We start from the raw sequence: 25056 nt of genomic DNA on the forward strand, positions 1-25056 counted from the left end.
GGTTCAAGTAAAATGTGACAACTTTAATAAGCTATGCTGGCCTTGAACTCCAAACCCGTTCTCTTCTACACTGATTACTACCTGAAGTGTTTAAAGTTTTCAGCCTTTCAGTCAGTAGTTTCTTCCCACGGGGCTGCTTGGGGTTTTGCCCCATGCAGGCTCATATTGATTAGGGGATAATTTAAGGGGACATATGGAGATTATTGGGGGGTTTCCCTGATGAAGCTCCATACATTTCTCTTCTCACCTGGCAGAGGTTCTTCCAGGCCCATACGCAGATCCCTAAATTGTCCCATGGGTAAGACTCCTGCTTTCTGCCTGAGTTCTGTCATCCACGCACCATGTGGATGTAGGTGTGTTGTAAATTCATAAAATACATAAAGATGGATCTCACAGTTTAATTCCATTTTTTCAAAGATTGAACACTTTTCATTTTCTGCTTGCATTAACTCACTCAAGCAGTTCATTTTTGTAATTTGTGTTGAGTTTATATCTGTTATTTGTAGGAGGTTCACTTTATTATTTTTTAAGTTTATTTGTTTATTTTTGAGAGAGAGACAGAGAGTGAGCAGGGGAGGGGCAGAAAGAGAGAGGGAGACAAACTTCCAAGCAGGCTCCACAGTGTCAGCATGGAGCCCGATGTGGGGCTCAAATTCACGAACGGCAAGATCATGACCTGAGCCGAAACCAAGAGTCGGACGCTTAACTGACTGAGCCACCCAGACACCCCGAGGTTCACTTTAATATAAGCTATTTTTGTATTCTGGAAGTATTCGTTGTATATATTACTAAATTATTTAATATTTAAAACCATGTAGTTATAGTAAGGAAATAAATAAATTTCAATGCGTTAACTCTATGACAGTGATGACTGATTTATTTTCTCCTCCTTTATAGTAATATTATATTTTCCATATTAATTATCTGCTTGAAAACAATGCTCTTATATTAAGTAATTGTATCTTTGAAGATGGCAAATATAATTAGCTATATATATGTAAATATGTATGTATATCTAAAAAATCAGAACAAATGCAATTAATAAATCAATGAAAGGACAGCTGTGAGGGCATTTGAGTTATGTTCCTAAAACAAAAGGGATATCACTGCATGCCTCTGAATATATTGTACCCTAAAATAAAAGGTGCCTCAAAGCATGTTGGTTAAAGGATATTTAAATGCCGAGAAGATGCTGATACTCTTGTACTCAGTAGTGTAATCTAATGTGACTTTAAAAGTCAAGCAGTGTTCCCTTAAGCATAAGAAAATATAGATAATGGAATATTATATTCCCTTAAGCATAAGAAAATATAGAAAATGGAATAGGGTCCAAATGCACACTGGTTTTCATAGACACCTAATTAATTACATAATGAGGGTAAGTAAAGGACAAGAGAAAAATACAATGACAGAGACTCAGTTATTTTGCATATGATTCATCTGGTTGAGAAAGAGCCTTACCAATTTTCAATAGGTGTTTATTTAAAGTTTAGTGTTTTCTCACTTTTGGGTCCAACCTGTTACTGTCCCTAAATAAAGTCGTACAAGTACATATCAGGAAATGAATTCAAGAAATTATTGTGAAACCACTAATAGGAATTGAGAGACTTTGCAAACTTCGTTGAACTTTGATATTTACTAAGTAACCTCAACTGACGAGCTTCATGGTAGTGCACTTAAATTCAGGGTCACAGTAACTGCTAACAGAACAGATTTAAAACCACAAAGAGCACAACTGGAATATTTGTATTGATACACCATTGGGAATAACTAACATGCTGTTACTAATCAGTATCATTCTCACCTTGTGGGTTTCCTGTGCTCATGGACAAGGTAAGTTGAAAAGACATCTGAACACTCGATTTCCTTCTTAAATGTGACTTCATATCGTATCTAGTTTCATGTGTCTGTATTTTTTAATGAATTTACTAGTTAAAATAGTCTGTATTATGACACCATAATGGGATATAACTTTATAGGAAAATTACCTCGTGTTTATCTAAGGGGAAAATAAAATAAATTCTGTTTTCTTTTTCCTAAGTTTGTCAGAAAAAGGACTCTCAATGTGGAGATATGTGAGTATGCTCACACAACTTTAGGCAATATGTCACAAGAAAAGTGAGGTGCTGACTTCAAAATAAATATATGGAGGTTTCTTTTTTTATTTTATTTATTTATTTATTTATTTATTTATTTATTTATTTTAGTTTATTTATTTTGAGAAAGAGAGGCCACAAGCAGGAGAGGGGCAGAGAGAGAGGGAGATAGACAATCCCAAGCAAACTCCACACTGTCAGTGCAGAGCCCTATGCAGGACTTGAACTCACAAACCGTGGGATCATGATCTGAGCTAAAATCAAGAGTCAGACACTTAACTGACTGAGCCACACAGACGGCCCAAGGTTTCTTGTTTTAATGCAAGAAAACCTTTGGGAGCAATGGATATCTTCATAATCTTGTATTTGATGATAGTTTTATGAATTCATATGTCAAAACTGCTTAAATTTAGGGGAAGTAAAATATTTGTCATATTTTTCAACTATTGAGGTTCACTTAAAATATGAATTAATCAGTAACAATCAACACTTAATAGTAATTTCTCTCAATACAAAACGACACTTTTTGGTTGGGATAAAGTCATTCTAAAATATTTTGGATTTGAACAAGTAGGAAAGCCTGTGCTATTATTCACAATATGTGGATATTTAATTTTTAAAAACTACTTAAAACCTAAAAATATCTGTCTTTACAGAACAGAATAAGTATTTGTCCTAAGCTAGTAGTTTAGTAAAATAAAGTAATTGATGTTTTATTTGGAGAAAACCGTTATCCCAATTCACTCATGCGAAAGAACTTATTAAATCAGACATTTCAAATATATGCAGTTTACCATATTTCAATTATACCTTAATAAAGCTGTGGTAAGCAATTATAATCAATTTAATATTTCAACAAAATTAGCATTAAGACAATAAATTTTAATTTACATTTCTGAGTCCACTGGTAAGTATTGAGTAAATAAATAAAAATTTTCAGAGCATTAACTGTAGCACTGATTTGTTTTCACCTTTGGAGTAATATATTTTCTAGATTATATCTCTGAATGCAATCCTTATGTATTAAAAATTATATCTTATGACATAACAAATATAATTGGTAGCTTTTTAAGCTTGTCTTTAGAGAGCAATTTCTTTTTGTGTATTAGTTCTAATAGCTTTCTCTTGCATGTATAAAATCTTTAAGATTTTTATTTGTATAACTACATTTTTCTCCTTCCTTAACATCTTTATAAATTTTTCATTATGATATCTTTTTAAAGTCTCTGATTTCTTTTAAAAGCAAAGCCTCTTATTTCCAGATTATTGTAAATGAAATCTCTAATGTGCTTTAGGGTACTTCATTACAGCATTTGTGAGTAGGACATAAATCACTATGTTTTACTCCTGAATTTACTAGAATTTATTTTTGTAATTTGCCCCACACTGAGTTTTAGATGCTATTTAAGACTATATTCGGGCAACTTCCTTTCCTAGCAACAGAAATAAGAATAATACAACAAAGGGTCCTGTCCAGTTTAAAACTATCCTCACTCAGTAACTCTTTTCTGAAAGTACCTTTAAGATGAATGCCCTGTAAATTTGGGTTGTACCAATGTTTCTCAAAGGAGACATGAACCTGTTTAGTGGAAGCAGACTGTTTCATAGAATACATCTTTGTGTGTTTAGTGGCACGGGTAGCGTTGTGTTTCTGCAAGATTCCGATGCTGAAATCCTAACTCCCAGGACTTAAGAGTGACAGTATACAGAGACAGGATCTTTAAAGGGGAAGTTAAGTTAAATCAAGGTCATTAGGGTGGGCCCTCACCCAATAAAACTGGTGTTCATATAACAGGAGCAAATTAGGAAATTAGGACACAAAGAGAAGAAGATGTGAAGACACAGGGAAAGGAGACCATCTACAAACCAGGGAGAGATGCCACAGAAGAAACCATTCCTGCTGATACTAGATCTCGGACTTCTAGCTTCTAGAATTACAAGAAAATAAATTTCTGTTATTTAGGACACCCAGTTTATAATTATAGTTTTATATGCATACATGTTTATATATCCTATGTATAATGTGTTGCCTAGAGTAGAAGAAGAGAGGTGGAAATGGCTAAGGTTTCTGAGGGGAGGTATGCATGAGACACAGGAAGAAGAGACACCGGAAATGAGTGGAGAACTGCAAAGAGTTTGAGCATCCCAACAGAAGCAAAGTTCTTAGACCTGGGAAGCTTAGTGGATAGACCTACTTTTATTCTTTTTCTCAGTGTTTACTTTTTCGTGTGATCTTAATCTTGGAAATACTTCTGAAGAACTCAAACAACACAAACACCTCAAATACCTTTGTATTCTTAGTTATAGATTGCCCCAGCTCTTGAATCACAAATACAAGTGGAACGATTAATTTAAATAGAATCATAAAGTCATCAATGTGATTTTTAAAATAGAATTACTCATTCATGTATGATACTATTTTTTTTTCTTAAGGAAGAATTTGTGGTTTTCCAGAAATAAAACATGGAAACATATATGATGAAGACAGATATAAACACAACTTCCCAGTTGCTCTGGGAAAGTATTTCTACTACTCGTGTGATCACAGCTTTGCATCTCCTTCACAATCACTCTGGACTAAAATAACCTGCACAGAGGAAGGATGGTCACCAACACCAAAGTGTATCAGTGAGTAAATACCCTGGTTATTATCTGGATGAATTATTTAGTGTGTTCAGTGAGTGGAGAAGTGGATGCCAGGGGTAGATCACAGAATCACAGAACAATTAGACAATCACAGAATCAGGGGCTGGAGGAACCAATCAGCAAAGACAAGGTAGTCTTTCCTCCTTTTATAAGAAACTGTTTGTGGAAATCAAATCAGAAAAAAAAACAAGATACAAACTTTTGTCTAAACCTTTTCATTTCAATTTAATTTAATTTAATTTAATTTAATTTAATTTAATTTAATTTTTTTTAAATATGAAATTTATTGTCAAATTGGTTTCCATACAACACCCGGTGCTCATCCCAACAGGTGCCCTCCTCAATACCCATCACCCACCCTCCCCTCCCTCCCACCCCCCATCAACCCTCAGTTTGTTCTGTTTTTAAGACTCTTATGTTTTGGCTCCCTCCCTCTCTAACCTCTTTTTTTTTCCTTGCTCTCCCCCATGGTCTTCTGTTAAGTTTCTCAGGGCTGGTTCAACATTCGCAAATCAATCAATGTGATACATCACATTAATAAAAGAAAAGATAAGAACCATATGATCTTGTCAATCGATGCAGAAAAAGCATTTGACAAAATTCAGCATCCTTTCTTAATAAAAACCCTCGAGAAAGTCGGGATAGAAGGAACATACTTAAACATCATAAAAGCCATTTATAAATCTTTTCATTTTATATACCGGTGGTCAATACTGTTAACTGCTAGTATTTAAACACACTCATTGGTAATTGTATGACTGTAGGTTTTCTCAAGAGAGTTTCTTTTTATGTGTAATATCAGATTCAAAATGTGCTGTTTCTTTGAATATCCAGGAAGAATTTTGTTTACTATTACCCTTAATTCTGTGCTTTTTGTTAATCACATCTTTTTAAAAAAATTATTTAACATTTACTTATTTTTGAGAGAGAGACAGAGACAGAATGTAAGCGGGAGAGGCACAGAGACAGAGGGAGACACAGAATCTGAGGCAGGCTCCAGGCTCTGAGCTGTCCACACAGAGCCCCACACAGGGCCTATTAACAAACCACAAGATCATGACCTGAACTGAAGTTGGACTGAGCCACCCAGGCACCCCTCACATCTTTGTTTTTTAAAATTACATCTGCCTTCCTCTCTCAATGAGTACAGAGAAAAGCAGAGTCTTGAAGAAGACAGAGTCATCAAAGAGAAAAGCAAAAAAGGCACAGGAGATAAAAGTCATCTCCTCCTTCAGGAAGCAATTTAGACAATCAAATGAGAAACCAAAACTAACTTTTCTGATATCTAAAGGAATTTTACAAGTGTAGAGTGTTTTATATATACACATGATGATTGATGACGTTACATATTAATATTTTTAACTTGCGTGAACTCATTTTTAAGAAACGAATTTTTGTGTGTGGTTTCTCTTTTGAAGCTTGCAAAATATAATATTCCTTCATTGCAAGATTTATATTAGTTATCTTTTGGGTCTTTAGGACAGTGCTTTTTCCCTTGGGTGGAAAATGGTCATTCTGCCTCTTCAGGACAAACACACCAGGAAGGTGACACTGCAGAAATTGTCTGTGATACAGGTTATCGCCTTTTAAATAATCAGAACAACATCACATGTACAGAGAGTGGCTGGTCCATCCCTCCTAAATGCAGTTCGACAGGTAGGTCTTCTGGGATCCTGTATTCTTTTTTATTTTAGAAAGAAGTAACATCATGAAACATATGCAGTGTTGCTGTTGTTGCTATTTTTGCCTTTTTAGTTTTAGGGTTTCTGTTGTGTCTGAGTAGATATGAAAGTCTCTGGATAATCCTAGAAAATCATTTTGTCTTTACATGAATTCAATGTAGGCAATATTAGGTAACATGGGTCAAGAGCATAATGAAAATTTTCGAAAGATACTTTAATGTTTTAGTGACACAAATTTAATGTTTATAATGAAATTATGCAAAATCAGTTGACATAACATGAGAATAATCGATTTTGCAAGGTGTAATAGTTAGAATTCCACATTTGCAAAATCTTATTGCTAGGAAATCTTACTGTTAAATGCTAGTTGGCATTTATCTTTTTTGGCAAATGCTAAATTTACATCATTTAAAGAGAAGCACCAATGTACTGATACTTTCCACATTGTTAGAACTTTGTACTTCTGAAATTTAGGTTTCCAGGGTACAACATAGAAATCTCCTTCATAAAAAAACATGTCAAAAATAGGAATATATTGGAGCTGAAGTTGAGTTGGAGTTTCTCATACTTTTAATGGAAACAAAACAGTTGCTGAATGTGAATAAGGGTCTCAGAAATAATAAGATTCCTAAAGCATTGTCAAAGACTCTAAGGGAACAGTGTCTATTATAGCCTTACTTATTTTCCCATTCATCATTAATTCATCTAATCAATATTTATTGTGAACATTTATATGCCAAGCACTACCAAAACTGTTGGAGATCAATACTCTACAAGAGTCAGTATCTCTTTATTCATAGACTATTATGTCAAGTGGAAAGCCAAGAGTAATAATAATAATAATTTTAAAAAGAAAAAAAATAGAAAGTTAAAGATTAAAAGTCATGTACATTATAAAATATAATATTAATAGTGACTTGAGGAAGGGCACATTTTACGTATGATAGTTTTCGAATCTTTTCCAACCTTCAGGATGGCATCTGGAGAGCTTAAATAGCATTAAGGCATCAAAAGATTTGGACTCATTGAAGCAAAGCAAGGAGGCCAATGTGGCTGGCCCATGATGAGGCAAAGTATTGGATTAATTAATTTAGAAGTTATAGGCTATAATATATATTGCAGATTTTAGTCTGTGTGCAATTAGAAGCCTCTGGGAGATTTTAACCAGGCAAATGACACAAAATGAGTTTAAAACAAGATCATTATGATTGCTAATTTGAAAATGAATCTGGAGTGATTAAGAAGAGAAAGGAGGAGGGCCAGTTAGGAGAATCTAGATGTGGCATGTTCTGGGGTACGATAAAATGGAGAAAAGAAGTATTTTTCTGGGGCTTTAGTTTATGTTATTTGCAATGTAGAAAAAGAGAGAATTGGACTGTCTGATACAGGCTGACTATTATAATATGTCAACTATACTTTTAAATAAATGGAAAACAAAAAAAATGAGAAGAATCTTAAACTCCAGGGGAGAAAAAAATATATATCTTTTTATGGAAATAAACAATATGTATACAAGGTGGGTCTGACAATTTGTTCACACACAGAAAAATTCTTTAAATAAAACCACAATGAAATCTCATTCTTGGTGGAATGATAATTATCAAAAACACAAGAGATAACAAATGTTGGCGAAGATGTGGAGAAAGGGAAACTTATGTACTGTTGGGAATGTAAATTAGTATAGCTGCTATGGAAAAGAGTATGGAGTTTCCTCAAAAAATTAAATGTAGAAATACCATATGATCCAGTAATTCCACTACTGGGTATATATCCGAAGGAAATGAAGTTATGATCTTGAAGAGATGTCTGCACCCCCACGTTCATACCAACAGTATATATAATTTTCAAGAGGTAGGAGTTATGTAAATTTCCACTCATGGATGAATGAATAAAGAAAATGTGACATATAATGGAGCATTATTCATCCACAAAAAAGAAGGAAATCCTGCCATTTGCAACAATATGCATGGACCTTGAGGGCATTGTGCTATGTGAACTAAGTTAAATAGAGAAACACAAATACTCTATGATCTCGTGCATAGGTAGAATCTAAAAAAGCCAAACTCATAGAGACAGAAAGAATGGTGGCTGCCAGGGACGGAGGGTTGAGGGAAATGGGGAGATGTTGGTCAAGGTGTACAAACTTCCAGTTAGGAGATGAATCGGTTCTGGAGATCTAATGGATAGCATGGTGACTCTAGGCTCAGCACAGAGCCTGATGTGGGGCTTGATCCCACAACTGTGAGATCATGACCGGAGGCAAAAATCAAGACTTGGACACTCAGCCAACTGAGCCAGCTAGGTGCCCCAAGAAAAAGAATTTAAAAGCATAAATATAATAAAAATGGCTTTTATGTTTATTTTTATTACCTATAGTTGCCCAATAGTGACCTTTACCATTGTCCTCTATGTCTTCATTTAGCTTCAGGTTACTGTCCGATGTCCTTATACTTCAGCCCTCAGCATTTCTTGGAGGTCATGTCTACTTGTAACAAATTCCCTTAGCTTTTGTTTATTGGAGAATGTCTTCATTTCTCCTTCAGTCTCGAAGGATACGATTAAAATTTCACCAATGAATTCTTTCCTTCCTCAGAATCACACAAGTGTTGATATTACATATTGTGCTGCTTCTTAGATATATAGGATATTTTGTATATAATCCCTAGTAATTTCACATAATATAGCAATATATTAAAAGAAGCAAATCAAAGTATGGTTTATGATAATACTTTTCAAAGGTGGCACAGTTTGAGTACTCTGACAAGGTCAGTTGTCAGTGATGGGGTTTTGGCGTGATGCTAGGGTTTGGAGCTGACGGCCAAGAAAGAATTCTTGAAGACATCTTTGGTGCAAAAAGGTGATTTTATGAAAGCACCAGTACAGGACCCTTGGGCAGAAAGAGCTGCACTGGGGTTGTGATGGGTAATTGATTATATACCGTCAGGTTGGGAGGGGGTTAGGGATAGAGTAAGTCTCTAAGTTATTTTGGAAGCAAGGTTTCCAAGACCTTGAGGGGCTAGGTGTTGTCAGGAAAATGCTTTTTATTACCTTTTAGTAAAACCTCAGTCATGAGACCCTTCAGATGTATATCAGGAGGCCATAAGCTTGGAGTATGGTTGCCAGAATATACCTTGGGGGAGTTGAGATAAAGGAAGTTTCCAAAGGAATTTTTATATTTTAAAGTAGACTTATAGGTTCCTGGGGGGTCAGGATAATGTTAAGCCAAGATTCCCTTTTGCCCCTAGCAAAGTGTCATCGTCAAGGCAGCTGGGCTCCCAGAGCGAGGTCACTCTGCCTGTTTCAAGGACTTGTGAATAGGCTGTAGGCAGTAAAGGAATTTAATTTTTCATTTGCCTTAGTTTCCCACGTCACACGGCAAGCACTTAACCCCCTTTCCTTTGTTCTCGGGTAGCCAGGAGTGTCCGAGGAATATCACTCATATTCTACTTGGCTGGGGGTGGGGTGGGGGTGGGGTGGGGGTGGGGTGGGGGTGGGGTGGGGGTGGCAGTGGTGGTGGTAGCTTGTACTTTGCCCTCAGCTTGCGTTATGCTCCCTCATCAGTCAGGAGTGGATGGTATATAGAAAGGAAACAAAGGGAGACGAGAAAACTAGCTTTATTTTAACTGTGCAAAAGCAAATTGTAAAGCTGGTATTTTCAGTTATCATATATGCCTTTTACCTTACGTCCACTGAAGATAAGTCTTATTGTAATCCTAACTCAAATTTGCTATTCAACTGGTATGATAATCTTTCCTATTATGATGTGTATTTTTTTTCCACACCACCAAGCAATTATCTGACACCAGGAAGGTGTCCTACTATTCAACTCAATTCTGACACTACCTACCTGGAGATAGCATAAAATCCCACAGATTAAGGGCTCAGTCCTACAAGACTGCCCCCATTCCCTTCACAAGCCAATTGCTAGTTCAGTGTGTCTGCTGTGCTTCTGATATGCCCCGATTCGAGAGACCCCCCGAAAACAAATCACCAGAGTCCAGAGTCAAAGCCAAGCGGCAAGGGTCGTTTATTGCAGGTTTGAACCCGGTCCTCCGTGTACTCGTTGCCGGTGACGCTAAGAGGCCCCGAGCGAGGATCTTACAGCTTCTTTTATAGACAGGCACAAACAAGTTAGGGATTTTTCGAGGTTACAGAGCTGTTATTGGTTGACATTTAAATTTGAACATTCAGCAGAACTTGATTGGTTCCGCCTTTTTTTCAAACCACTCAGCAGAACTTGATTGGTTCCCGCCTTTAGGTCAGACCACAACTGGGCACGCCCTGGCTGGTTCCGGGAATGGGGGTGGAGGGGTGGGGGGGAGGTCTTTTCTTTGCAGTTGTGAGTACACCTGGTAATTTTTCTCTTAGTCTCTCACTTCTAACCAAATAGCTATAAATCAGAGGTTCCTATGACCTTCTCTGATTCAATTAATTTACTAGAACAGCTCACAGAATTAAAAAAAAAAAACAACAGAACAAAACCCATTTTGTTTACCAGGTTACTAGTTTATTACAAAAAGCTATTACACGAATAGCCAGATGAGAGATGCACAGGGTGAGATATGTGGTAAGGGGTGTGGAGCTCCCACGCCCTCTCTGAGTTCACCACCCTCCTGGCACCTCCATGTGCTCTCCATCCCAGAAGCTCTCAAAACCCTGTCCATTGGGATTATTATGGAGGCTTCATTACATAGGCAGGGTTGATTAAATCATTGGCTATTGGCAATTGATTCAACCTGCAGCCCCTTTCCCCTCCTTGGGGGTCAGGATGATAGGACTGCTAGTTCCAACTCTCTAAAGACAGGGCTGACTCCTTGGGCAACCAGCCCCCATCCTTGGTATTTACAAAAGACACCTCATTTACATAACTAAAGATACCTTTATCACACTCATCACTTAGGAAATTCCAATCATTTAGGAATTGGCTTAACATTAGGAGCTCTATGCCAGATGTGGGGTCAAAGACTATATATTTGTTATAAATCATATCACAACTATTAACATGTGGCAAATAAATTGGAATTGTGCATATTGGTAGCATAATATCTCACAGCTCTTTTTTGTTTGCTTAAAGAAATTTTCTTCTATTTGTGTTTATAAGAATTTCATTTATTATATTTTCTTTTTTGACCAAATATTTGTTGTATTGTATTCGATTATCACCTTATCTGCATCCGTTAAGATGTTTAATCACTAACATTCTTTCTCTGGGCTTGCAAGTTTGTACTCTGCTGGTTTAGAAGGTAGGTCATAAGATACAATGCCTTCACCAGGGACAAATCAATATTTCCTTTTACTGGAAGTTGATGGTAAATCTGTTATCTCGGGCGTCTCATGTCATTGAACTAACAGACATAGAAGTGGATTATGTACACAGGCTGGGGATACTGAATTGAATTGTGGCAGGGTTATTGTTTACTATTATGTGATGAGAGCAGGGAAATTATATTTGAATGCATAAAGTTCTGAGGCTCTCCCTTTACACTTACTCCTTTATCATGGCAAAGCCAAACTGACCCACTTCAAAACAACCAATCTTGGATCTTGGATCTTTTGCTGCAACGATGTGCTGGAACTTCTCTGCCTGACTCCTGGACTTCTACAAAGGCTCTCTTATCTAGGGGTAATTGTTGAAATTGGCATTCTCTAGGGGTTCCTAGACTGACTGAGAGGAGCTGGCTGCTTCAGGCTGCTTCAGGGTCCAGAGCCAGGGCCAAAGTCTGTGTACCTATTACTCTACACATGAGTGGGTGAGACTCCTCCCAAGTCCCTTGGCAGGTGGTGCTGGTTACAGGGTCAAAGTCAAATGGGTCTGTAGCCCAGTTCTCAGGGTTATGGAGCTGTTTCTGCAATTCCAGCTGGGGTGATGGTTGGTAAGTTGGCTGCCTGGGTGAAGGCTATCTTTTCAAACAGCTCTCCTTGTTCTTAGACTGCACCAGGGTTTCACAGTCTCCTACCTGGATCCCATATCTCCCAAAAAAGACACTTTGCCTGTAGATAGATGCCATATTGTAATTACTGGGAAGAGGGATTTATGAGGAATCTCTTTTCGTCCATCTTGCTGATGTCACTCATTCCTTATGCTATTTTCGTTTTTATGTCTTAGTTTCTTTCTGTTCTGTCTGGAGCTTCTTGTTATTTGGCTTGATTTTTCTCATAATTCCATGTATGTTCACTTTTTATTTAGACAGATTGCTTTGGCTTTTTTCTTCTAGTCATTACATCACTTAAACATTTTTTGACAACTATATGTTTAGTTTCCACATGCTCATTTTAAAAATCATCTTTCTTCAGGTATGAATTATATACAATATGATTGACACATATGTGTGTGCAGGCTAATGATTTGACAAATGTTTACATGTATATAGCCACAATCCCAATCAAGCTAGAGACAATTTTGGAATGTTTCCATGAAACACTTTAGGTTTTGGCAATTATGGTTGACCTATTTTTTTAAAAAGTTTTTAAATGTTTATTTATGTATTTATTTATTTTGTTTTTGAGAGAGAGAGAGGGGGGGGGAGGGGAGGGGCAGAGAGAGGGGGAGACAGAATCTGAAGCAGGCTCCAGGCTCTGAGCTGTCAGCATAGAGCCCGATGCCAGGCTTGAACCCACAAACTGTGAGATTATGACCTGAGCCGAAGCCAAGAGTTGGACACCTAACCGACTGAGCCATCCAGGCACTCCTGCTGGCCATTGGTATATATTCTTTTGTGAAATGTTGAATTTCCCCCCAATTTTAATTGGATAGTTTATCCTATAATTCACTTGTAATAGTTCTTTAAATAGTTGGGATATAATTCCTTTATCAGATATGTAATTTGCAAATATCTTCTCGCATTCTGTGGCTTATCTTTTGTGTTTCTAACAGTTTATTTTCAGGAACAGATTTTTAGCCTTTGATGAAATCCAGACTGGCCATTTTTTTTGAAGTCTTTATTTAAATTCTAGTTAGTTAACATAGAGTGTAATATTGGTTTCAGGAGTAGAATTTAGTGATTCATCAATTACGTATAACACCCAGTGCTCATCACAAATGCCCTCCTTCGTACCCATCACTCATTTAGCCCAATTTCTACCTGTCTCCCCTCTAGCAACCCTCAGTTTGTTCTCTATTGTTAAGAGTCTCTTATGATTTGCCTCCTTCTCTCTTTTTTTCCTTGCCCTATGTTCATCTGTATTGTTTTTCAAATTCCACATATGAATGAAATCATATGATATTTGTTTTTTCTGATTGACTTATTTTGCATAGCATAATACTGTCTAGCTCTATCCACATCCTTGCAAATGGCAAGATTTCATTATTTTTGATGACTGAGTAATATTGCATTGTGTATGTATATATATATATATATATATATATATATATATATACATACACACACACACATTGTGTATATACATTGTGTGTGTGTGTGTGTGTATATATATATATATATATATATATATATATATATATAAAACCTCCTCTTTATTCATCAGTTGATGGATGTTTGGGCTCTTTTCATAATTCAGCTATTGTTGATAATGCTGCTATAAATATTGGGGTACATGTGCCTCTTTGAATCAGTATTTTGTATCCTTTGGGTAAATAACTCATAGTGCAATTGCTAGGTTGTAGGGTAGTTCTATTTTTAATGTTTTGAGGAACCTCCATACTGTTTGTATTCCCACCAACAGCGTAAGAGGGTTCCTCTTTCTTCACATCTGCTGCCAACATCTGTTGTTTCCTGTGTTGTTAATTTTAGCCATTTTGACAGATATGGAGTGATATCTCATTGAGGTTTTGATTTGTGTTTCCCCAATGATGAGCGGTGTTGAGCATCTTTTCATGTGTCTGTGGGCCATCTGGATGTCTTCTTTGGAAAAATGTCTATTCGTGTCTTCTGCCTATTTCTTAACTGGATTATTTGTTTTTTTGGGTGTTGAGTTTGATAAGTTCTTTATAGATTTTGGGTACTAATCCTTATCTGATATGTCATTTGCAAATATCTTCTCCCATTTTGTCGGTTGCCTTTTAGTTTTGTTGATTATTTCCTTTGCTATATAGAAACGTTATCTTGAAGTCCCAATAGTTCATTTTTGCTTTAGTTTCCAGACATGGAAAGTTAAAAGTTGCTGCCTGTGTTCTCCTCTAACATTTTGATGATTTCCTGTCTCCCATTTAGGTCTTTCATCCATTTTGAATTTATTTTTGTGTACAGTGTAAGAAAGTGGTCCAGTTTCATTCTTCTGCATGTTGCTGTCCAGTTTTCCCAACAACATGTGTTGAAAAGACTATCTTTTTTCCATTAGATATTACTTCTCGCTTTGTTGAAGATTATTTGACCATAGAATTGTGGGTCCATTTCTGGGTTTTCTATTCTATTCCATTGATCTATGTGTTGTTTTTGTTCTAGTACCACACTGTCTTGATGATACAGCTTGATGACTATAGCTTGAAATCCAGAAAGGTGATGTCTCCAGCTTTTCTTTTTTTTTTTTCGAGATTGCTTTGGTATTCAGGGTCTTTTGTGGTTCCATACAAATTTTAGGGTTGTTTGCTGTAGTTCTGTGAAAAATCCTCTGGTATTTTGATAGGGATTGCATTAAATGTGTAGTTGCTTTGGGTAGTTTGGACATTTTAACAATGTTTGTTCTTCCAATCTATGAGCATGGAATGCTTTTCCATTTATTTGTGTCCTTTTAAATTTCTTTCATAAATGTTCTATAGTTTTCAGAGTATAGAACTTTTATTACCTCTTTGGTTAGGTTTATTCCTAGGTACCTTATGGTGTTTGGTGCAATTGTAAATGTGATCAATTCCTTGATTTCCCTTTCTGCTGCTTTATTATACGACAGATTTCTGTATGTTGATTTTGTATCCTGGGATGTTGCTGAGTTTGTGTATCAGTTCTAGAAATTTTTTGTTGGAGTCTTGCAGGTTTTGTATATAGAATATCATGTCACCTGCAAATAGTAAAAGTTTGACTTGTTCCTTGCTAATTTGGTTGCCTTTTATTTCTTTTCGTTGTCTGATTGATGAAGCTAAGACTCCCAGTAGTGTGTTAAATGACAATGGTGAGAGTAGACAGCACTGTCTTGTTCTTGACCTTAGAGGAAAAGCTCTAAGTTTTTCCCTATTGATGATGATATTAGCTTTCATATACAGCCTTTATGATGTTGAGGTACATTCCCTCTATCGCTGTTTTGTTGAGGGTTTTTATCAAGAATGAATGCTATATTTTCCTCCATCTTGCTGTATTTTGTCAAATGCTTTTTCTGCATCCATTGAGAGGATCATATGGTTATTATCCTTTCTTTTATTAATGTGGTATATCACACTGATTGATTTGTGAATATTGAACCAGCCCTGCAGTCCAGGAATAAATCCCACATGATCATGGTGAGTTATTATTTTAATGTTCTGTTGCATTCTATTTGCTGGTATCTCGTTGAGAATATTTGCATCCATGCTCATCAGGGATATTGGCCTGTAATTCTCCTTTTTAGTGGGGTCTTTGTCTGGTTTTGGAATCAAGATAATGCTGGCCTTGTAGAATGAGTTTGGAAGTTGTCTTTCTATTTCTATTTTTTGGAACAATTTGAGAAGAATAGGTATTAACTCTTTGAATGTCTGGTAGAATTATCCTGTGAAGTCATCTGGACTTTATGTTTGTTTGGAGATTGTTGATTACTGATTCAATTTCTTTGCTGGTTATGGGTCTTTCAAATTTTGTATTTCTTCCTGTTTCAGTTTTGGTAATTTATATGTTTCTAACGATTTATCCATTTCTTCCAGATTGCTCAATTTGTTGAAACATAAGTTTTCATACTATTCTAACTATTAATATTTGTGTGGTGTTGGTTGTCATCTCTCCTCCTTCATTCATGATTTTATTTATTTGGGTCCTTTCTCTTTTCTTCTTGATAAGCCTGGCTATGGGTTTATCAGTTTTACTAATTATTTCAAAGAACGAGCTCCTAGTTTCATTGATCCGTTCTACTGTTTTTTTGTTTGTTTGTTCCTATGATCATTTATTTCTGCTCTAATCTTTATTATTTCCCTTTTTCTGCTCCTTTACTCTTTATTTGCTGTTCTTTTTCTAGCTCCTTTAGGTGTAAGGTTAGGTTTTGTATTTGAGACTTTTCTTATTTCTTGCTTCCTTCTGATGACCACTTTTGGTGTATCCCAAAGGTTCTGGACTATCATGGTTTCATTTTCATTTGCTTCATGTATTTTTTAATTTCTTCTTTAATTTCCTGGTTAACCCATTCATGTTTAGTAGGATGTTCTTTAACCTCCATGTATTTGTGGTCTTTCCAATTTTTTTCTTGTGGTTGATTTCAAGTTTCATAGTGTTGTGTTCTGAAGATATGTATAGAATGATCTCAATCTTTTTGTACTTGTTGAGGGCTGATTTGTGACCCAATATGTAACCTATTCTGGAGAATGTTCTATGTACACTTGAGCAGAATGTGTATTCTGCTGCTTTAGGATGAAATGTTTTGAATAAATCTGTTAAGTCCATCTGGACCAGTGTGTCATTCAAAGTCATTGTTTCCTCATTGATTTTCTGCTTAAATGATCTGTCCATTTCTATTAGTAGGGTGTTAAAGTCCCCTACTATTATTGTATTATTATCAATGAGTTTCTTTATGTTTGTGATGAATTGATTTATATACTTGGGTGCTTTCAAGTTGAGGGTATAAACAACTACAATTGTTAGATCATCTTTTTGGATAGATGTTATGATTATTTGTTATGATTTTTGTTATGATTAGTGCCCTTCTTCATCTCTTGTTACAGTCTTTGGTTCAAAATCTAGTTTGTCTGATATAAGTAAGGCTTCTCTGGCTTTCTTCTCTGGCTTTCTTCCATTAGCATGATAGATTGTTCTATCTGCAGGTGTGTTTAGGTCTAAAATGAGTCTCTTGTAGGCAGCATATTGATGGGTCTTGTTTTTTATCCATTCTGGTACCCTATTTCTTTTGGTTGGAGCATTTAGTGCATTTACCTTCAGAGTGATTATCGATAGATATGAATGTGTCATTCATATGAGATATGAGTGTCATTGTGTTACCTATGAAGTTGATGTTTCCGGAGATTTTGTCTGTTCCTTTCTATCTTTGTTGCTTGTGGTCTTTCTTTCCCACTCAAAGAGTCTCCTTTAATATTTCTTGCAGGGCTGGTTTAGTGGTCATGAATTTCTTTAGTTTTTGTTTGTCTGGGAAACTCTTTATCTCTCTTTCTATTCTGAATAACAGCTTTGCTGGACAAAGTGTTCTTGGCTGTGCATTTTTCCCATTCAGCATGTTGAATATATCATGACATTCCTTTGTGGCCTGCCAAATTTCTTTGGAGAGATCTGCTGTTGACTTTATTTGTCTTCCCTTGTAGGTTAGGAATTTCTTTTCCCTTGCTGATTTCAGATTTCTTTCCTTATCTCTGTATTTTGCAAATTTTACTACAATATGTCTTGATGTTATCCTGCTTTTGTTGATTTTGATGGGAGTTCTGTGCCTCCTGGATTTGGATCTCTTTTTCCTTCCTCAGAATAGGGAAATTTTCAGGTATAATTTGCTCAAATTAACTTTATGTCCCTTTTATCCTCTCTTCCTTCAGGACTCTTATGATATGAATATTATTATGCTTTATGGAATTGCTGAGTTCCCTAAGTCTACATTCATGATCTAATATTTTTCTTCCCCTCTTTTCAGTTTCATTATTTTCTACAGTTTTATCTTCTATATCACTTATTTGTTTCTGTTTCTTCCATCCTTGTGTTCATTACATTCCGTCAGTTTAGCATCTTGGTTATAGCATTTTTTAATTTCTTCCTGACTAGTTTAATCAAGTATGTAATTTGGAAACATTTTTTTCACATTTTATGTCTTATCTTTTGAGTTTAAAATAGTTTATTTACAGGAACATATGCCTTAACTTTCAATGAAATACAAGTTGATCAATTTTTTAATTTTTTTATTTTGTGATCTACATAGGACATTTTTTCCAACTTCAAAGTTGCAAAGATTTATCATACTTTTTTTTTTTCCAGAAAGTTTACATATGTACTTTTACATTCATGTCTGTGATTGATTTCCAGGTATTTTGTGTATGGAATAGGGTTCATCTTTTTTTCTTTTTTTCTCATACAGATTTTCAGTTGTTTTACCCACTTTGCTGGGAGTGGTATCATTTTACTCACTGAATATCTTGTCATATTTGTCAAAAGTCCACTGAATATAGGAGAAGTGTGTTTGTGTCAATTTCTGTACTTTTAGTCTTTCGCACTAATATTTATATTTATCCTCATATCTTTATGCCCTCCCTTGATTACTGTGGTGTGAGTCCTCCAATTTGTTCTTAATTGTGGAAGGCAGAATAATGGCCTCCCCAGCGGTGCCCAATAAGTTAGTATTGTTTAATCCTCTGAATATATGGGTTTCTTTTGTAGCAGCAGTAGAAAACTAACATTAATTTTTAAAACTGTTTTTGCTTTTCTAGCTGTTTTCCATTTTCTTTGAGTTTTAACATCACCTTGTCAGTTTCTACAGAAAGTCTACTTTATATATATGTATGTATGTATACTTGACACACAATGTTACATTAGTTTTAGGAGTACAACTAAGTGATTTAACAAGATTATACATTATGCTATGTTCACAAGTATAGCTATCATCTGTCACATTACATTATTTTCACAGTGTCATTGACTGTATTCCTTATGCTTTGCCTTTTATTCCCGTGACTTACTTATTCCATAACTGGAGGCATGTATGTATTTCCCTCTCTCCTTTATCCTTTTTACCCAACCTCCCACTCCTCTCCCCTCTGGCAACCATCAGTTTGTCCTCTTTGTTTATAGTTCTGATTCTGCTTTTTGTTTGTTAATCTTTTTTTTTTTTTTTTTTTTTTTAGATTCTGGTTATGAGTGTAATAGTATTGTAATTGTCTTTCTTAGTCTGATTTATTTCACATAGCGTAATACCCTTTAGGTCCATACATGTTGCCTCAAATGAAATATGTCCAAGTCTTAATTAAAGTAAATAAATTCTTGATTTAGTCTTTAAGGAATTGACTACTTTTATCTATTTTACTAAGGGCCAAAATTACAATTCAACAACAGGATGACTATAAACCAAACTCTGATGTCAAATAATCTTTTTAAAATAATTTTCTTGTGGTTTATAAATTCATTTAAGGTTTATATAATTTATAATATTTATTTTACTAAACTCAAAGAGAAGATTATATCATTCCATATTTATTATTTATTATTTCATCTCCAAAGTTTAGAGAACATATTAAAGATAAAATATGTTGCTATAAATATGTAGTGTAGTAGTTCTTATGGAATATCTTTAAAATACAAATAAAATGATGGTACTTAATATCCAGGTTTTTTTTCAGACTGAACTAAGTAATATAGTATATTTGTTTTATAAAATGTCCAGATTAAAAGAACAGTTGGAATCATGGAAAATTCTCCTATCATAAGTATTAAGAGAGTTATTTCCTGAGGAATAAGTGTGTTAAAGATACTTTAAGTACATTTGACAGCCCAAGAAATTCCACTTTGAGACATGAAATAGGAAGCTGGTGTGTGATCATAGAATGTGATATAAATTTGGGCTTCTTCAACATGTGGATTATATTTCAAGATAGATTACTAGCTGAGCTTATCCAGGGAATTACTGTATACCTAAAAAGAAGTCTGAGAACTTGGTCATAGGACACACTAATATTTAGAGTTCAGGAAATAAAGGGAGCCAACTAAGGAGATATTATATTAGCCACTTGTAGTTTTTCAAATCAACCTTTACCTGCCACATATATTTTCCAGTCTTTTACTTTGAGCCCACCTATGTTACCATGTTTGAAGTGAGTTTCTTTTAGATGCTATACAGTTGGGTCTTGTTTATATGTCCACTTTACCATTTTCAGTCTTTTAACTGAAGTATTTAAACCATTTATACTTAAAGTCATTATTGATCGATGGGTCACCATGTAAGCCATTTTCTTGTTTGTTTTGTGTGTGTTTCCTGTGTCTCTAATTCCTGTTTTCTTGCCTTCCCTGTGGATTTTTTGGAACATTTTAATTCATTTTATTTTGATATATCTATATTGTTTTTGAGCATATCTCTTTGTATAGTTTTATGAGTGTTGCTGTAGATATTAAGATGCACATATATAGCTTATCATTCTGCCTGGTATTGACATCTTATCACATCAAGTGAAATGTAGAAACCTTGCTTCCATATAGGTCCACTTACTCTCCCCACATTAAAGTTCTTAAGTATTTCCAATGCATACATCATCATGTGATATAGTTTTGCTCAAATATCAAATAATATCAAATGATGTAATTTTGTACAAACACCAAACATAGTTTAACCAACTAATTAGGAGAAAGATAGTCTGTTATATTTCCCCCATTTTTACTAATTCCATTGTTTTCCTTTCATTCCAAAGTTTTAATTCCAAAGAATTCTTAATTCTTAATTCTTCTTCCCTTCATTTCAAAGTCTTCCAAGGACAAGCCTGCTGAAGACAAATTCTGTTTTCCTTTATCTCAGAATGTCTTCATTTCTCCCTTAAATCCTACAGAATAGTATCACTGGGTATAGAATTTAGGGTTGACAGTTCTTCCTGGGTCCATGGTCACAGATGAGAACCCCACTGATATTTGAGTCCTTTCTCTCCCAAAGGTTTGCATAAATTCTATCTAGCTGCTTTTGGTATTTTTTTCCCCTTTTCTTAATAGTTTTCAGCAGTTTGATTATGATGTATCTTGGCATAAATTTCTTTGGGTTCAACGTATTTGGAGATTTCTCAACTTTTTTGGTATATACGTTTATGTCTTATGACCAATTTGGGAAATTTTCAGCCATTATTTTTTGAAATATTTTTTCATCTCCAATCCCTTCCTCTTTCTTTTTCTCAGTATCTACTCTTTGCTATCTTCCCGTAGGTCCCTGAAACTCTGTCCATTTTTTTTGTTTGCTTCTTTTCAGTCTACTTCCAAAATGAATAATTTGTATTGCTGTATATTCAAGTTTATTTATCCTTCTTGCATCTGCAATCTATTACTGAGCCCATCCAGTGAGTTTATTTTTTACTTTTTATTTTATTTTAAAAAATATTTTTTTTGAGTTTGGATTTTTGTTATTTTTTTTAAATATGAAATTTATTGTCAAATTGGTTTCCATACAACACCCAGTGCTCATCCCAAAAGGTGCCCTCCTCAATATCCATCACCCACCTTCCCCTCCTTCCCACCCCCCATCAACTCTCAGTTTGTTCTCAGTTTTTAAGAGCCTCTTATGCTTTGGCTCTCTCCCACTCTAACCTCTTTTTTTTTTCTTCCCCTCCCCCATGGACTTCTGTTAAGTTTCTCAGAAACTCCAGGAAGTAGCGACAGCTAATGAACAGATCAAAAACGATTTAAGCAATATAACAGAAAATGAATTTAAAATAATAGTTATAAAATTAATCACTGGGCTTGAAAAAAGTATAGAGGACAGCAGAGAATCTATTGCTACAGAGATCAAGGGACTAAGAAACAGTCAGGAAGAGCTAAAAAATGCTATAAATGAGGTACAAAATAAAAAGGAGGTGACCACAGCTTGGATTGAAAAAATATTTTAATGTTTATTGTTTATTTTTGAGAGAGAGAGAGAGAGAAAGAGGGAGAGAGAGAGAGATAGACAGAATGTGAGTGGGGGAGGGGAAGAGAGAGAGGGAGACACAAGATCCAAAGCAGGCTCCAGGCTCTGAGCTGTCAGCACAGAGCCAGATGTGAGACTGGAGCTCACGAGAACCGTGAGGTCATGATATGAGCCAAAGTCAGACACTTAACCGATGGAGCCACTCAGGCGCCCCCATCCAGTGAGTTTAAAAAAGAATTCTGTTATATTTTTAGTTCTGTAATTCCTCTATATTTTTATTGCTTTATTGAATTTTTAAAAACCATTGTCAATTCCAATATCTGTGTCATATCAGTATGGTTTTCTGTTGATTTTCTTTTCTCTTTTGAGATTCTCCTGGTCCTTGCTTTGACAAATGATTTTCAATTGTATTCTGGACATTTGGGGTATTATGTTTCAAAATTCTGCATTTTATTGAAATATTTTATTTATTAGGTCCTCTCTACCATCATGCAGGGTACAAGTTCAGGCTTCCCACTTGGCCTCCACTGACACCATGAGAAGGGGGAGGGGTATCCTATTCCCTAGGAGTGTGGGTAGAAGTCTAGGCTCCTTACTTGGCCTTCGCTGATCAAGAGGGAGAAAGGGGTGGTTTTAGGTTTCTTCTGTGGTGTTTCTCGGAAATAATTCAGGTATTGTAAGAAATGTCTCTGTCTTGCTAGGCCTAGGCAATGTCTTATGTTGGTTTTTACAATATGTTCAGGATTTTTAGTCATACTTAGCAGAAGGAATACACAGAAATGTTTTTCCCTCATCATGTCCAGACTAGGAAGCCAGCTGTTCCCTTTCACATTATACAAATTTGTAATTCTTTGAATTTTATCAAAGGGATAGATATTTATTTTGTAATAAAAATGGAAAAAATCAATAAAAAATGACTAGAGATCCAATAGACATTACAATATGTTGTATATATTTTTTAAAAAGGACATTTCTTCATCTAAGTTACCTAGCTTTTTAGCATACATTCTCTAAAAAAAAGCATTTTTTAATACTGAAATAATGCAAAGGAGACATATTTGTTAATGTTTTATGCATGCTTTCATGTGGGGTGAAAGGAAGGGCTTAAAAGTGGAACTGTCATTTTAAGTGATTAAAATTTCTTTAATGAATCCTTTATGTCATCAGAAATCACAAGTGTTGATATTACGTACTGAGCTATATTTTTATTGCTTTATTTTAACCTGTGTTTTCCTTTGGTCTTTCAATAAATCAAACAACGTTTTTTTAGACCCTAAAAGAAAATGTGGGCCTCCTCCACCTATCGACAATGGAGACATTACCTCATTCCCATTATCAACGTATGCTCCAGGATCATTAGTTGAATACCAATGCCAGTCCTTCTATGAACTTCAGGGAAACAAGAATATAATATGTAGTCATGGACAGTGGTCAGAACCACCAAAGTGCTTGGGTAAATATTTTAACATCCTCATAGATCCTGGGTAATGAATATGATGTATTTGTAGAATTTGTATTTGTAGAATTTTCATGGATTAACAAGCAACCGTTCCATTGAATGACTGACTACCAAATATTAACATGTGAGAAAATAAAGTTGGAAAAATTCTTGTTCAAGCAATAACAGCAACAAAAGATCTTTAATCAAAGCTCTTCCTGTGATAACTGACATTTTGTATCTTAGATTGTAATATTTAATTATTACACATTAAACACAGCACCTCATTTTTATATCCTGAATTGTTTAAAATGATTTAAATCTACATGATGGATTTTCAGTGAGTTGGCTTGGAAAGGTTTGAGAATGAAGCCCTAGATGAATGTAGAATATTCTACTTGAAAGTCTGAGATTCTGTGGAAAATATTTGTATGCTAATTAATGTTTTATGTTCATTTTTTTATACTTTCAGATGCATGTGTGATATCAGAAGAAGTCATGGATAAACATAACATACAGTTACGATGGAGACATGAAAAAAAATTTTATTCTAAAACAGGAGATATTATTGAATTTGTATGTAAAAGTGGATATCATAAAAAGACACCACATCACACATTTCGAATAACCTGTCAGGAAGGGAAACTGGAATATCCCACTTGTGTAAAAAACAATGGCTAAAATGCAGTCCTAAAATTAAAATATGTACATTTATTCTGAATTTTTCATTATGAATCCAATTCTTCTCAGTTATTGTTTCAACTATTGCTTAACCAATTTTTATTCATAAATCAGAATTTGTGTTAAATAATATGTGGTTGCTATAATCTGAGAGTCAAGTGAATCATTTCTTAAAAGCACTACATTATAATTTGGTGAACCAAAATGCTGTGTCCTATTCATGAAATATCTGTGGCAAGAAATTAGATGAGATCACTTCAGTGCCTGCTTCTATCCATCTTTCTCCTAACTTTCTCAAAGATTTCTCCACAACTCTTGAGAATGCCTGAGGTTCTCCATTTCAGAGGCAATGGGGAAAAATGCACCCATCTTCAAAATAATATTACTTCACAAACCTATAGAAGCCTATGTCATATCTATGTTAGTAATAAGATGTAAGTAGTTATCATTTACTTTTGCTTATAGATAAATGGATATATATGCCAAAAAATGATGAAATGCATGTCTCCTACAAGATGTCTCTCTAGCAAATGTAATAATTCAAACAAATCATAAAGAGGAATTTGAATCTAATTAGGTACATAACTATTATAACATGACACTAACAGAGATTTTAAAAGTCCAATAACAAGTATAGACGCACACACACACACACACACACACACTATGCTTTGAACACTGAATAAATGTTTATAGAACAAAGGTTGGCAGGAAGTATAACAATATTTATAATAACTATAATTAAATTCAGATTATCTCTAAATTCTCCAATTTAGAAGATTTATTCTCCAATTTTTCTATCTTTAACATATATTACCTTTGAACTATAAGATATGCTATTTTAAAATAAAGATATGTA

At 35.0% G+C, this 25056-nt stretch overlaps 1 protein-coding gene across 1 annotated transcript; it reads left to right on the forward strand.

Moving 5' to 3' along the window:
• The first annotated feature begins 1775 nt into the window (after positions 1-1775).
• LOC102972914 (complement factor H-related protein 2-like) lies at positions 1776-24345 on the forward strand. The gene is made up of 5 exons (XM_015543866.2): positions 1776-1833; positions 4530-4724; positions 6222-6398; positions 23349-23531; positions 23989-24345. The coding sequence occupies exons 1-5, from the start codon at positions 1776-1778 to the stop codon at positions 24195-24197; spliced, it is 822 nt and encodes a 273-aa protein (XP_015399352.1). The 3' UTR covers positions 24198-24345.
• The last annotated feature ends 711 nt before the right edge of the window (positions 24346-25056 follow it).

This window comes from Panthera tigris, chromosome F3 (genome assembly GCF_018350195.1).
Source record: "Panthera tigris isolate Pti1 chromosome F3, P.tigris_Pti1_mat1.1, whole genome shotgun sequence".
NCBI lineage: Eukaryota > Metazoa > Chordata > Mammalia > Carnivora > Felidae > Panthera > Panthera tigris.